Source organism: Natator depressus, chromosome 10, assembly GCF_965152275.1.
Source record: "Natator depressus isolate rNatDep1 chromosome 10, rNatDep2.hap1, whole genome shotgun sequence".
Classification (NCBI taxonomy): Eukaryota; Metazoa; Chordata; order Testudines; family Cheloniidae; genus Natator; species Natator depressus.
The window spans coordinates 64,669,619-64,683,497 of NC_134243.1; the positions used below are offsets into that span (position 1 = coordinate 64,669,619).

The 13,879-nt window shown below is 38.6% G+C and overlaps 1 protein-coding gene across 1 annotated transcript in view; it reads right to left on the bottom strand.

The window, feature by feature from the left end:
* The window catches only part of ATP8B4 (ATPase phospholipid transporting 8B4 (putative)), a 174,110-nt gene extending 166,567 nt beyond the window's left edge, over positions 1 to 7,543 (bottom strand). The window contains 1 exon segment of the mRNA XM_074964516.1: positions 7,444 to 7,543. Coding sequence (XP_074820617.1) covers positions 7,444 to 7,543 — 100 coding nt within the window.
* Positions 7,544 to 13,879: the final 6,336 nt, after the last annotated feature.

Here is a 13,879-nt window from a genome sequence, read left to right on the forward strand (position 1 = left end):
CAGTAATATAATCTGGTTTAAAAATAAAGTTAGTAATACAGAACAGTAGCATTAAAAATATATTAAAACAGACTTTGAAATTTACAACTCCAAAAGACTCATTTAAAGATTTTTCAAGTTAGATAAGTTTTTCTACTCTGAAATATTCAACTTTAGAAATAAACAAGGACAAGTTAATCCCAGGTGTAACTCCACTGAAGTCAGTAGGATTGCACAAAAGGATGAATTTAGCTCCAAATATTTATCAAAAATAGACTGACACAGAAAAGACTGCTTGATAATGTCATGAGATATATAGATATCTCTATTAACACACCTGCTACATGACAGTTTCCATCCTGATTGGGAAATACTGTGTTTTACAATATAAAGAACACAGATACAATAATCTATAAAACAGCTATTTGTATTTTTAAGTGTGGATATTAATATTTAACACCACAGAAAATGAATTAAATATTGTGCTGACAGGATATATGTAATAGGTAGCATTCTCAAAAGCATAACACTATTTTGTAGCAAATTAAACATAGTTTAGTAACAAAAATAAATCACAATTTAGATGAAGAAAATATGTTTCCTTTGAAGTTTTAATTAGACATTTTTTAATTACAAACAATTATGGCATCATGTTTTTAAAATAATTTTGACATCCTAGCTGAGTTATAAAAGATGGCAAATCAATAGTGCTGAATTTAAAGGTTTTATTTCTTCTGACCCCATGTATTTTCAACAGCTTGTCAATTGGCTCAGAAAAATATTAAAGAAAAAATATATATTTTTGTAGGTGAATTACTGAGGAACGAAGGAAAGCATGCAAAACATTTACTACAAATGATTATCAAATTAGTGACCAGTGTCATGTATTAGAGTGACTACCACTGAACCCGTTAAAGAAAATTTATACTGAAATGTTTCCAAAAGCAAGAGAGAGTTTTGTTAAATGGTTGCTGAAAACTGAAGAACCCTTCTGTTAGGAACAGTGACTTTACATGTAAGATTAGGAGATATAAGATGTAATCCTTCCATCCCTGTCACTGTCCCAACTTACCAAAACAATACAGTTGGCTCTGGCTCTCCTGCTTTGTGATATCATATCCCAAGAAAATCATGTTTTCTTTTTATCTCCTTGCTGCCAGATGTTCTACCCTAAAGAAAAAGAAGAAATAAAGTCTTCTGGCAAAAAGAATTTGGCTGTAGAAGTGAAGCCTACATTACTTATATTTTCAATAATAAATTAGAAGAACTATTGAATGGGTCTTGACAAACACATTCAACCATTCTAAGTGCTCCACTCTCAGGTAAAATCATTTCAGATTTCATATATGGTGGCCACAAAGCATGTCAATAGACTATTCATGTTCTCATCAGAACAGAAATTATTCCATTTCACGATATGTGAAGATACCGTCCAAGTCTGTAGCCATTTTAAGAGAGTTTATTTGTGTGGCCTTTAGTTAAAACAAACAAACAAAAAAACAAAAAACAGAAAAATGTAAGAACCTTTCTTTCAAGCCTCTGTGATTACACATTATCAATAACCAGAGCAAAGCAGCCTGCGCCACCTCCTGTTTAATAAATGCAGTGGTCCAACGTAAATTAGTCTCCTAGCTGCTATTTTTCTTCATTTCTCCAAAAGTACTGTACATGTATAGATAAGACATACAAAAGAGACTGATTTGTCAGTGCAACACTTACATGATCAGGTTTTTGTTCCATAGTCAAATTATGCCATTGCCATTATTCACTGCTCAAATGTCAAATGCTTGAAAAATATTCCCTATTTTGCATTTAGGCTGTGATGCCACTAAACAATCTTTCATTCTTAACTATTGTGCCAATTGAAATTCAAATTTTTTCCACAAACAGGGCAAAGGTTTTCTAATATAGTTTAACTATTAAGCTTTCTGTTCTCTAAGAGCATTTGACATTTTTTTTAATCCATTGCCAATACATTTGCCCTATTCTACTATTCTCCAAATAAACTGGAGATCCAATTTCCCGTAAAAAAAGAAAAATGCCTGCTGTACAATCTGGCATTACAAGTCTAGTGATTAGACTCTTTCTCTTCTCTAAAATAACACATACTATCCTGTACAAATATAAAAGCATATGCTAGGTAATTACAGATGAAGAAGAGAACGTCTAACGTTATACTGACTAGAGGGTTGAAACAAAGCCATTATCTGAACAACTGGCAACATGGCCACAGATGTTGCTTTAACAATACAGGGATTTAATGTAAAACTCATTTTTATATTAAATGCAGTTAAACTCTCACTTTTACACTTTGTCTTTATCTTACAGTTGCTATAGTGTAACAGTCACATAATGTAATATCAGTTACTATCAATATGAAATTTAAAAGATTTGAACTTTTGTAAAGTTCTGAGATAAGGATTGATAATAAATTCAGACCTGTCCTGTAACACTATCAGTCTAACTGGGAGCCTGATACAAATAGCTCATTAATACACCAAGAAGAGGTATGGCTTCCCTACAGAAAGCAACATGACCCACCACAAAATTTGAGGTTATAATGACAGCTATGTTTACCCTGTCATGTTTTATTCATTCATAGTATCTCATTACCTGTCATTGGGAATAAGTCTGTGGATGTCCCATTTATTAGAAGAGACACTAGCTATTTCACCAGTTTTATTCTCAATCCCACCTCAAAATAGTAACTATAAATCACACCAGGAAGGCTTTGGGGTAGAAATTATATTACTCTTGCCCCATTTGATACTTTTTCCATCTACATTCCCCCTTAAAATGCTTTATTGGCCCTGGGCACGGGGGGGAACTAGACCCAGCTCAAATATTCTGCTTTTAGGACAAAATTGTAACCATAGAGTCAAAAGTATGGCAATAAAACACAAGAACAGCCTAGACTAACAGACGTATTGGAGCATAAGCTTTCGTGGGTGAATACCCACTTCGTCAGATGCGTCCGACAAAATGGGTATTCACCGACGAAGCTTATGCTCCAATATGTCTGTTAGTCTATAAGGTGCCACAGGACTCTTTGCCACTTTTACAGATCCAGACTAACACGACTACCCCTCTGACACTTAAGAACAGCCTAGTTTCTCACCACTAAACAACTTCAATAAATCTTACCTATTGAGGACATGTTTTTATAAAAGGAGATAAAAGTCACAAGTCACACACTCGGCCACTTACCACTGAAGGAGACTCTTAGATAAACAATCATATTCTTTCAACAGAAAAGAGTGAGGCATTGCAGGGGGGGGACTTTAAAGCAGAGGACTGAAAACAAAATAGTATACAGATGTGCAGAAAGCGCAACTTCTGCTTCTCCTCTTGCAGCTGCTGTCGCTGCTTTGTGGCTGCTTTCTCTACCACACCTGTTCACTGACACGGTGTCACAATCAGCGCGCCTTGGGACCCTCCTTTTGTTTCTCATCAAGAGTACAGTATATCATGTTCAAAGAAGACTTCCATGGAACCAAACAGACCTGTGTGAGAGAGGAAAATATGCTACCAAGTTATAAAGGAAAGCGTTTATCTTTAAAAGCTTTTACAACATTAAAATTAAAAACATGCTGGTACCAATCTTGTAATTAATTCAGTGAAATAAAAATAGCTAAACAAAAACAGCCTCAAAAAGAAGAAAAGCCAGGAACAAATACAGTAATGATATAAGTCAAATGAATTATCCTCCCCCTTTCCCCACCTACACACACACAGGAGAGCAATTATCCCTTTTCCTGGCATTAAAACCAGCGCCAAGGTGATGATATATTTTTAGAAAGCATTTTAATTCCTGGAATTACAACACCTATTAACCCTGGTAAAGCCAACTTACCAGTGGTACCACCTATACCAGAAAGCAGAGAGTGCTTTCCATATTATAAACAAATTATTTTAGGGTTCAATACTCTACTTACTTCAAATTGTCTCAGACAGCAGCTGTCAACTCTAAAGCAATGTTTTCTTTATTATATATTTTTAATCTATTCAATTATATTTTTAGTCATAGCATCAAAATATCCCATAATTTTAAAACCAGTTACATGGGTTTTTGTTGGTTAGTTTTTCCAGCAAGGTCAGTAGGATACATAGGCAAGCAGACTACCAGGCACCATGCTTCAAAATGAAATTAACAAAAGTCTCCTAAACACTTTACGGATTTTACCAAATTCACTTTGGTGTTCCACTCACAAATGGAGCTTGGAAAATTAGAGGAGAAGAGGTTCAGGAAATTGGGAGGAAGCATGGAATTCTGGGATTATTACTATGGCAAGTAGAGAATTATGAGGTTTTGTGAATGACAAGTTAGACACAGTAAAATACTGTTCCATACAAGTCAAACCTTATTTAAATATGATCTATAGATATAATGAAGCCCTTTGTGTAATGTTTTATTAATTTTGCGGACAGATAGTCCTGCAAATGGATTCAGCTTTTGCTATTTTGAGACAAATCTATTTAAACAGCCACGTTTTTTTAAATTCCAAAAATAACTAATATAATACAATGCTATTAAAAAAAAACTTTTGTGATGTCATTCCATCCATCTCTCTAGGGAACTGTGTATTGTCACACTGTTGGAAAGGAATGGAGGAAATGAGAATGGGAATCATCTAAATTAGGGCAGGGTGATCAGTACAGTTTGTCAGAATTTTAAATCAACAATAAAACACACACAAAAGGTTAAAAAAAACCTGTGAAAAACCTTTACTGAAAATTAGGGCTGTCAAACGATTAAAAAAGAATTGCAATTAATCACGAGATTACAAAATAGTCACAATTAATCACAGTTTTAACTGCACTATTAAACAATAATAGAATACCAATTTAAATTTATTATAAATATTTTGGATGTTTTTCTACATTTTCAAATATATTGATTTCAATTACAACACAGAATACAAAGTGTACAGTGCTCACTGTATATTATTTTTATTACAAATATTTGTACCGTAAAAAATATTAAAAATAGTATTTTTCAATTCACTTCGTACAAGTACTGTAGTGCAATCTCTTTAACGAGAAAGAGTAACTTACAAATGTAGATTTTTTTTACATAACTTGCACTCAAAAACAAAACAATTTCAAAAACTTTAGAGCCTACAAGTCCACTCAGTCCTACTTCTTGTTCAGCCAATAGCTAAGACAAACAAGTTTGTTTACATTTATCGGAGATAATGCCGCCTGCTTATTTACATCACCTGAAAGTGAGAACAGGTGTTCGCATGGCACTGTTGCAGCCAACATTGCAAGGTATTTACATGCAGGTATTCATATGCCTATTCATGCTTCAACCACCATTCTAGAGAATATGCTTCCATGCTGAGGACTCTCTTTAAAAAAAAGTATGCATTAATTAAATTTGTGACTGAACTCCTTGGGGGAGAATTGTATGATTCCTGCTCGACATTGTAAATAAGAAGCAGGCAGCATTAGCTCACGTAAATGTAAATAAACTTGTTTGTCTTAGCTACTGGCTGAACAAGAAGTAGGACTGAGGGGACTTGTAAGCTCTAAAGTTTTACATGGTTTTGTTTTTGAATGCAGTTATATAAAAAAATTAATTTGACATTTGTAAATTGCACTTTCACGATAAAGAGTTTGCACTACAGTACTTTTATGAGGTGAATTGAAAAATACTATTTCTTTTATGTTTTTTACAATGCAAATATTTGTAATCAAAAATAATAAAGTGAGCAATGTACTCTGTATTCCGTGTTGTAATTTAAATCAATATATTTGAAAATAGAGAAAACATCCAAAAATATTTATAATAAATGTAAATTGGTATTCTATTATTGTTTAACAGTGAGATTAAAACGGTGATTAATCACGACTTTTTTTTAAATCTAGTTAATTTGTTTTGCATTAATTGCTTGAGTTAACTCCAATTAATTGACATCCCTACTGAAAACATGTTCCTGTTTCCCCCAATCAGCACAGTGATCAATTAGGTTTCAATCCTCCAATGGAATCTGCTAATATGAATGCTTTGCCCATGTGTAATCGCATTGGCCTTAACTGAATCCCACATAGACACAGGAGTCCACATTATTGAATTATAATGCAGGACTAGGATCTTAAAAAACTAGCAGGAAAGAAGAACAGGAAGAAAGATGGGGGAGTTGCCAAAAAAAAAAAAAAAAAAGGAAAAAATAAATATCTGATTTGGACATGGGCGGGGAGGGAGAAGAACTATGGTACATGAAAATGACATGGAGGGAGGAAAGTCTCAGAGTTCTCAGAAACTAAATTTAAACATCCAAACTTTGGGGGCAGGAGTTCTACTGAACTGTCAGTTTCATACCTCAGTACTTCACTTTTTCCATTCCAATGCACAAACAGTTGTGCCTGTGTGATAGCAGAGATTGGACATCATTTATAAATGATTTACCACCAATTACAAGGGGTCCAAGTTTCCCTTGTGCTACAAGGATTATTATATTTAAGGATAGGAAAAGCTTTAATTTCTGTAGTATGAAGCCATCCGTAGCCCACTACCAACTTTAGAAGATGGCTTTGCCAGTGTCCTAAATAGAAGCTGAATGTTTACGTAAACCATCATATTACTTGACTTGATAAACATTTTGGGCCAAATAGTCATAAAAAACAAACAGTTATTAAAATTTGTGTGCAAATAATATGCAAGCTTCAGAGTGTTCCGCACTTCACAGAATCAGGCCTCATGTGTCAGAATTGTATTTAAAAAATTATAAAGAAAACGAATGCAAATTATTCATCTGCTCTTTGGACAATTTACACCAAGATAACAACAAAACTACATCTAATTAAAAAGGCTATCCTCATGCTGACTGCTTTCCTCAGTGACCATGAAGCCAGCAAAGGAAGGACACACAATCTTTCAGATTAATCCCACAAGAGAGTTATTTTTAAAGCATTTTAAGGCAGCAAAGTCTACAGCAAGCAAAACAGTCTCTTGGATGATTAAATCTTAATAGAAGCAATATTCCAAATGTAAAATACGTTGACAATACAAGGAATGGGGTCTTGTATTAGTGAACGGAATAAGGTAACTTTATTATTTACATCTGGCAGCAATTTATATAGGGCCCAATCTTGTAAAGCCAGAGTAAGAATTTAAGGCCCACAGCAAGTAACAGAACCAAAGTACTAGACCTTCTTCCACTGTGAGAAATGTTTGACTCAAATTGCAAAAACATTTTTTTTAAATCAGCCTTGATTGGACTTCAATGAGAGTGTGTATAACACCAGTGGTTAATTAGGAATTTTCTTTAACCCACAAACTGAAAGTCAAAAAGGATTTTGTTACATTTTACGCTTTCATTGGGTTCTCAAACTTTAAAGTAACACATCCTATTTCTATCACAGCCAATTAGCTCAGGCCTCACATCCACGTGCTAGAGACAAAATTCATAGTCACTGTTGGTCATCCCAGGTTTCCAAAATGATGTGATCCCACCACACCTTGCTGGTTCTCCTGCATCAGAAGCGACAGTCCACCAAAAGACATACCATGGTAATACTGGTATTCACCATATCCGTACCATGTGAACCGAATGGTCATTGACCCTCAAGGTCAGATGTCTTCAACATGTCACAAAGTTCTGCCCAAATTCTATTCAGCATCCCATCCAGTCACCTACTCCACTGCATAACTATTTGTCCTGCAATAAGGAGTAGAACCACATCAACATAGTCCCATTGCTCCATATCTTTCACCCAGTTTGGCAGGGAATAAACGAGAGGAGATGTGATCAGGAACTGCCATTGCAAATGTGTGAAGGTGGGGGACTGTGCCAACAATACAGAGCAAAGCAGTTCCTAGAATGTCTCCTGTGATGCACAGAACCCTGGGATACTGCTCCTGAAATGGCAGCACTAATATCATGTAACAGAAGAGGTCATGAGGTATGGGTATATGCTTTTACACAGTGTTATACTTGTGTCCAGCACATCATATATGGACACGCAGTATGGGTACGGGGAGCATGTGCAGACATGAACACGGTCCAGTAACTGAGTATGTGCACCATTGTAGAGATAGCCTAAATCACACATGCTCCTGGAACAGGAGTTGGGGCGAAGGGGTGTCACACTTGGCCCCTTCACTCCTGTTCATGGAATGAGTCTTGAATTTGAGAGTTTAGTAGACAGAGTCCAGACCAGTAGAGATTGTATGACCTGCAATGATCTTCAGAAGAGATAGATGGTGTTTAGGGAAGAAAAACAGGTACTGTACATGCTGCATGAACCCTTACACATTCAGTTTAAAATAGATTTATACATTCTTTTTGTGTCAGAATCTTGCGTTTAAAAAACATTGTAACAAAAATAATCTACATTTGTAAATTGCACTTTCAAGATAAAGAGATTGCGCTACAGTATTTGTATGAGGTGAACTGAAAAATACTATTTTGAAGTGGGTTCTAGCCCTCGAAAGCTTATGCCCAAGTAAATTTGTTAGTCTCTAAGGTGCCACAAGGACTCCTTGTTGTTTTTACTATTTCTTTTGTTTATCATTTTTACAGACCAAATATTTGTAATAAAAAATAATAATATAAGCGAGCACTGTACACTTTGTATTCTGTATTTTAATTGAAATCAATATATTTGAAAATGTATTTATTAAAAATATTTAAATAAATGGTATTCTATTATTGTTTAATTTTTTTAATAGCTACACAGCCCTACTAAGAAGTGGTCAGGGACCACAGGTCTTGAACACTGGTCCACAGGACACTTAGGAGCTAGTAAGCTCCAATCTGCCATCTAGTGAACTGTTAACAGTTGCTAGGGCAGAAGCTGAACCGCGACAGAAGATTCCAGTCCTGGAACCAGATTGGCAGAGTGCTGGGGTTCGTGATAGGTCCACAGCTTCTATATAAACACAGCACAGGAACAGGAATTGTCCATGCAACTGAGATCCACCCTGCTCTAGACTGTGTGCCTTATGCTTCCTGCTCCCCAGCTTGATTTCCTGGCATCCCAACCTGGATTGGCTTCTGGCATCCAACTTGTGATTCTGATTTCCGGTTTGTCCCCGCCTCTGACTCCCTGGCATCCCAACCTGGCCTGACTCTGGTTACCGATTCATGGTTCTGCTCTCAAGTTTGTCTCCTGCTTCTGATCTCCCTGATCTGACCCAGCCGACTCTTGACTGCTGGTCCGTGACTCTGACCTTGGCTCCGACCTCAAGGTCTGGCTACCCATTACCCGGCCCTAAGAGTTACTACCTTTTGTAATTCTCCCAGTTATTGGGAATTCTTATTTTGGCTCACATAATTATATCTTAGTTCTAAAAGGAGGAGATTGTTTCACTAAGATCAGAGTCATATTGCTTCAAAGCTGAAGTTTAGTCTCAGTTCTAGTTCTGGGAAGCCAAGTGACCATACAGATGTGTGCTGAATCTTCTCTGTAGAACTGGATTTGATTGTAGGACATTCTTGTTTTTAAGAACTTTCAAGGCCTGCTTCGACAACCATTCCAGAGGACATGCATCCATGCTTATGATGGGTTCTGCTAGACAAAGATCTAAAGCAGTGCGGCCCGATGCATGTTCATTTTCATCAGAGTCAGATGCCACCAACAGAAGGTTGATTTTCTTTTTTGGTGGTTCAGGTTCTGTAGTTTCTGCATCGGAGTGTTGCCCTTTTAAGACTTCTGAAAGCATGCTCCACATCTCGTCCCGCTCAGATTTTGGAAGACACTTCTGATAATTAAATCTTGGGTCGAGTGCGTTTTGTCAAATCTGCAGTGAAAGTGTTCTAAAAATGAACATGTGCTGGGTCATCATCCGAGACTGCTATAACATGAAATATATGGCAGAACGTGGGTAAAACAGAGCAGGAGACATACAATTCTCCCCCAAGGAGTTTAGTCACAAATTTAATTAATGCATTATTTTTTCGAGTGTCATCAGCATGGAAGCATGTCCACTGGAATGGTGGCCGAAGCATGAAAGGGTACGCAAATGGTTAGCAAAGCTGGCATGAAAATCCTTTGCAATGCTGGCTACAGAAGTGCCATGTGAACGCCTGTTCTCACTTTCAGGTGACATTGTAAATAAGAAGCAGACAGCATTATCTCCCGTAAATGTAAACTAACTTGCTTGTCTTAGTGATTGACTGAACAAGAAGTAGGACTGAGTGGACTTGTAGGCTCTAAAGTTTTACATTGTTTTGTTTTTGAGTGCAGTTATGTAACAAAAAAAGCTACATTTGTAAGTTGCACTTTCATGATAAAGAGATACAGTACTTGTATGAGGTGAACTGAAAAATACTATTTCTTTTGTTTATCATTTTTGCAGACCAAATATTTGTAATAAAAAATAATAATATAAAGTGAGCACTGTACACTTTGTATTCTGTGTTGTAACTGAAATCAATATATTTGAAAATGTAGAAAACATCCAAAATATTTAATAAATTTCACTTGGTATTCTATTAATAGTGCAATTAAAACTGCAATTAACCGCGATTAATTTTTTTAACCGTGTGACTGGGGTCCCAGTGGGGGCCAGCTGAGGTTACTTAATTAAGGTGAACTGCAAAGAATGGGCAGATAATCCCCAAAGCTAGTGGATATTTTCAATACTTAGATTTACCAAGACAGCATAAAACAGCTTCTTTATTACCTCACTTGTTGCCCAACAACACAGTTCCCTTGAAGTAGCCCAGCCTCAGGCCTCCATCCAAGTACCCAAGACAAATATGATGAAGATTTCTGAAAATCTTATTTCATCATATAAAAGAAATGCTTCTATCTAACCCAAAGGATCAGACACATTGTCTCCCAGGTTAATGAATATTCCAGATCTTACCATGCTACAGCAAATTCTTATTAACTAAACTAAAATTTATTAAAAAAGAAAAGAGAGAGCGTTTGGTTAAAAGATTAATATACATGCAGACAAGAGTTCAATTCTTGAGGTTCAGATGCACAGCAGAGATGGTGACCTTTTAGTTGCAAAGAGTTCTTTCAGAAATAGTCCATACGTTATAGTTTAATGTTTATATTTCAGGATGGTCCAGTCAGAACTGGGATCTCAGTTCTTGTGGCTTAGGCTTCCCCTGCATGAAAACTCAAGCAGATCTGAGATAAACAGGATCAGGACCCAATTTTATACAGTTTTCTAGCAGCCACTTGACCATACAGTCCTGGGTAAACAATAGGCTTTTGATGTAACCTTCTGCTTCCTAAACACCACCAGCAATTAGTTACACAAATTAACATAGGACAATTTATTCATTAGGCAGTCTATCACAAACTTCAAAGAGACATATAGACAATGACATTACTTCACCCAAGATTCATCTAAATGTTAATATTCCCTTTTGATCTCTGAATTAATATTTATAGTGACAGAGAGAAACTGTCTGTTTACATGGCTAGCATCAAAGATACATACAATTAATATTACCTTTTACGTCTAACAATATAGGTTTGCATTTCAAAGTTCTAGCGTATCTACCATGAATGGCCCTAATTACCATTCGCATACCTTTTTAATATGACTTTAAAGGAGAGCTCTGGGTCATTCAGCCTGCAAGCTGCTTAACCCTTTCTGGCCATGAGTTGTATTTGTATAAAATTTGCTGAAATTATATAATAGTTGCAGCAACAATGGTTTGCATAATTCTGTTTTAATTAGACAATGTCACAAACCGTGATTAATTTATTTAAGTTAATCATCTGAGTTAGCTGTGATTAATCGACAGCCCTATTTAGAAGTCACTTACTACAGGACAGGCCACTAGCTGTCCTGAACGCCACTAGCTGTCACCTTCAGCCCCCAACTAAAACCTCTCCAGCACATCATCAAAGATTTACAACCTATCCTGAAAAATGATCCCTCACTCTCACAGATCTTGGGAGACAGACCAGTCCTCGCTTACAGACCCAACCTGAAGCAAATACTCTCCAGCAACCACACAACACACAACAAAAACACTAACCCAGGAAACCTATCCTTGCAACAAAGCCCGATGCCAACTCTGTCCACATATTTATTCAAGTGACACCATCATAGGACCTAATCACATTAGCCACGCCATCAGGGGCTCGTTCACCTGCACATCTACCAATGTGATATATGTCATCATGTGCCAGCAATGCCCCTCTGCCATGTACATTGGCCAAACGGGACAGTCTCTACGCAAAAGAATAAATGGACACAAATCTGACATCAGGAATCATAACATTCAAAAACCAGTAGGAAAACACTTCAACCTCTCTGGCCACTCAGTAAAAGATTTAAGGGTGGCAATTTTGCAACAGAAAAGCTTCAAAAACAGACTCCAACGAGAAACTGCTGAGCTTGAATTAATATGCAAACTAGATACCATTAACTTGGGTTTGAACAGAGACTGGGAGTGGCTGGGTCATTACACCTATTAAGTCTATTTCCCTAAGTTAAGTATCCTCACACCTTCTTGCCAACTGTCTAAATGGGCCATCTTGATTATCACTACAAAAGTTTTTTTCTCCTGCTAATAATAGCTCATCTTAACTAATTAGCCTCTCACAGTTTGTATGGCAACTTCCGCCTTCTCTGTATGTGTGTGTATATATATATATATATATCTTCTTACTATATGTTCATTCTATGCATCTAATGAAGTGGACTGTAGCCAGTGATGAGCTGCCAAAATCTTAACAACCGGTTCCCTCCTCATCCCACAAGGGGGCGTGGCCCGCCCCCAACCCCGGGACTCCTTCCCCATCCACCCCCCTCCCCTGTCCCCTGACTGCCCCCAGAACCGGGCAGGAGGGTCTCGTGGGCCACCGTAGTGGGTGCCCACCCTGTCCTGCCCCTAAGAGCCAGAGGGACCTGCCGGGGGATGAGGTGGGGAGTCCTAAGGGTGCTTACCTGGGGCAGCTCCCAGGAAGCATCCGGCAGGTCCCTCTGGCTCCTAGGGGTGGGGTAGCATAGCTGGGGGGGGAGCAGGGGGAGCAGCCGCTCCCCCACTGATCACATCAAAAGTGGCGCCTTATGCACCGACTCCATGGGTGAGAATATGATGGGTGCAGAGCATCCACTGGCAGCTCCCCACCCCGCGCCCAGCCCCAGCTCACCTCCGCTCCACCTCCGCCTCCTCCCTGAATGCACTGCCCCGCTCTGCTTCTTCGCCCCCACCCCGGCTTCCCACGAATCAGCTGTTCGTGGAGGAAGCCAGGGAGGGCTGAGAAGCAAGCGGCAGCTTCGCACTCAGGCCCAGGGAGGCAGAGGTGAGCTGGGGTGGGGAGCGGTTCCCCTGTGCACCCCCCGGGTTACCTGCTGTGGCGCGGGCAGCCCTCCTCGCACCCCCCCTCCCCCGCAGCTCGCCTCTGCTCCACCTCCTTGGGCCTGAGCACGAAACCACCGCTTGCTTCTCAGCCCTCCCAGGCTTCCCACACAAACAGCTGATTCACGGGAAACCAGAGGGAGTGCGGAGAAGCAAAGCAGGGCAACGTGTTCAGGGGAGGAGGCAGAGGCGGAGCGGAGGTGAGCTGGGGCCGGGCACAGGGTGGGGAGCTGCTGGTGGGTGCGCTGCACCCACCAAATTTTCCCTGTGGGTGCTCCAGGGCTGGAGTCGGCGCCTAAGGCGACACTTTTGGCCGGGCTTCTAAATTTAACAACTGGTTCCAGCGAACCAGTGCAAACTGGCTCCAACTCACCACTGGCTGTAGCCCACGAAAGCTTATGCTCTAATAAATCTGTTAGTCTCTAAGGTGCCACAAGTCCTCCTGTTCTTTTTGTGGATACAGACTAACACGGCTGCTACTCTGAAACCTATTTATTAGGTTCTTAGCTACCAAACTCAGTCAGACAGAGAGGCTAGGAGAAAATGTTTTTAATTTGATTTTACCAGATGAATAAGAGAGCTCAAATCAACCCCAGTTCCCCAAACAAATGAAAAAG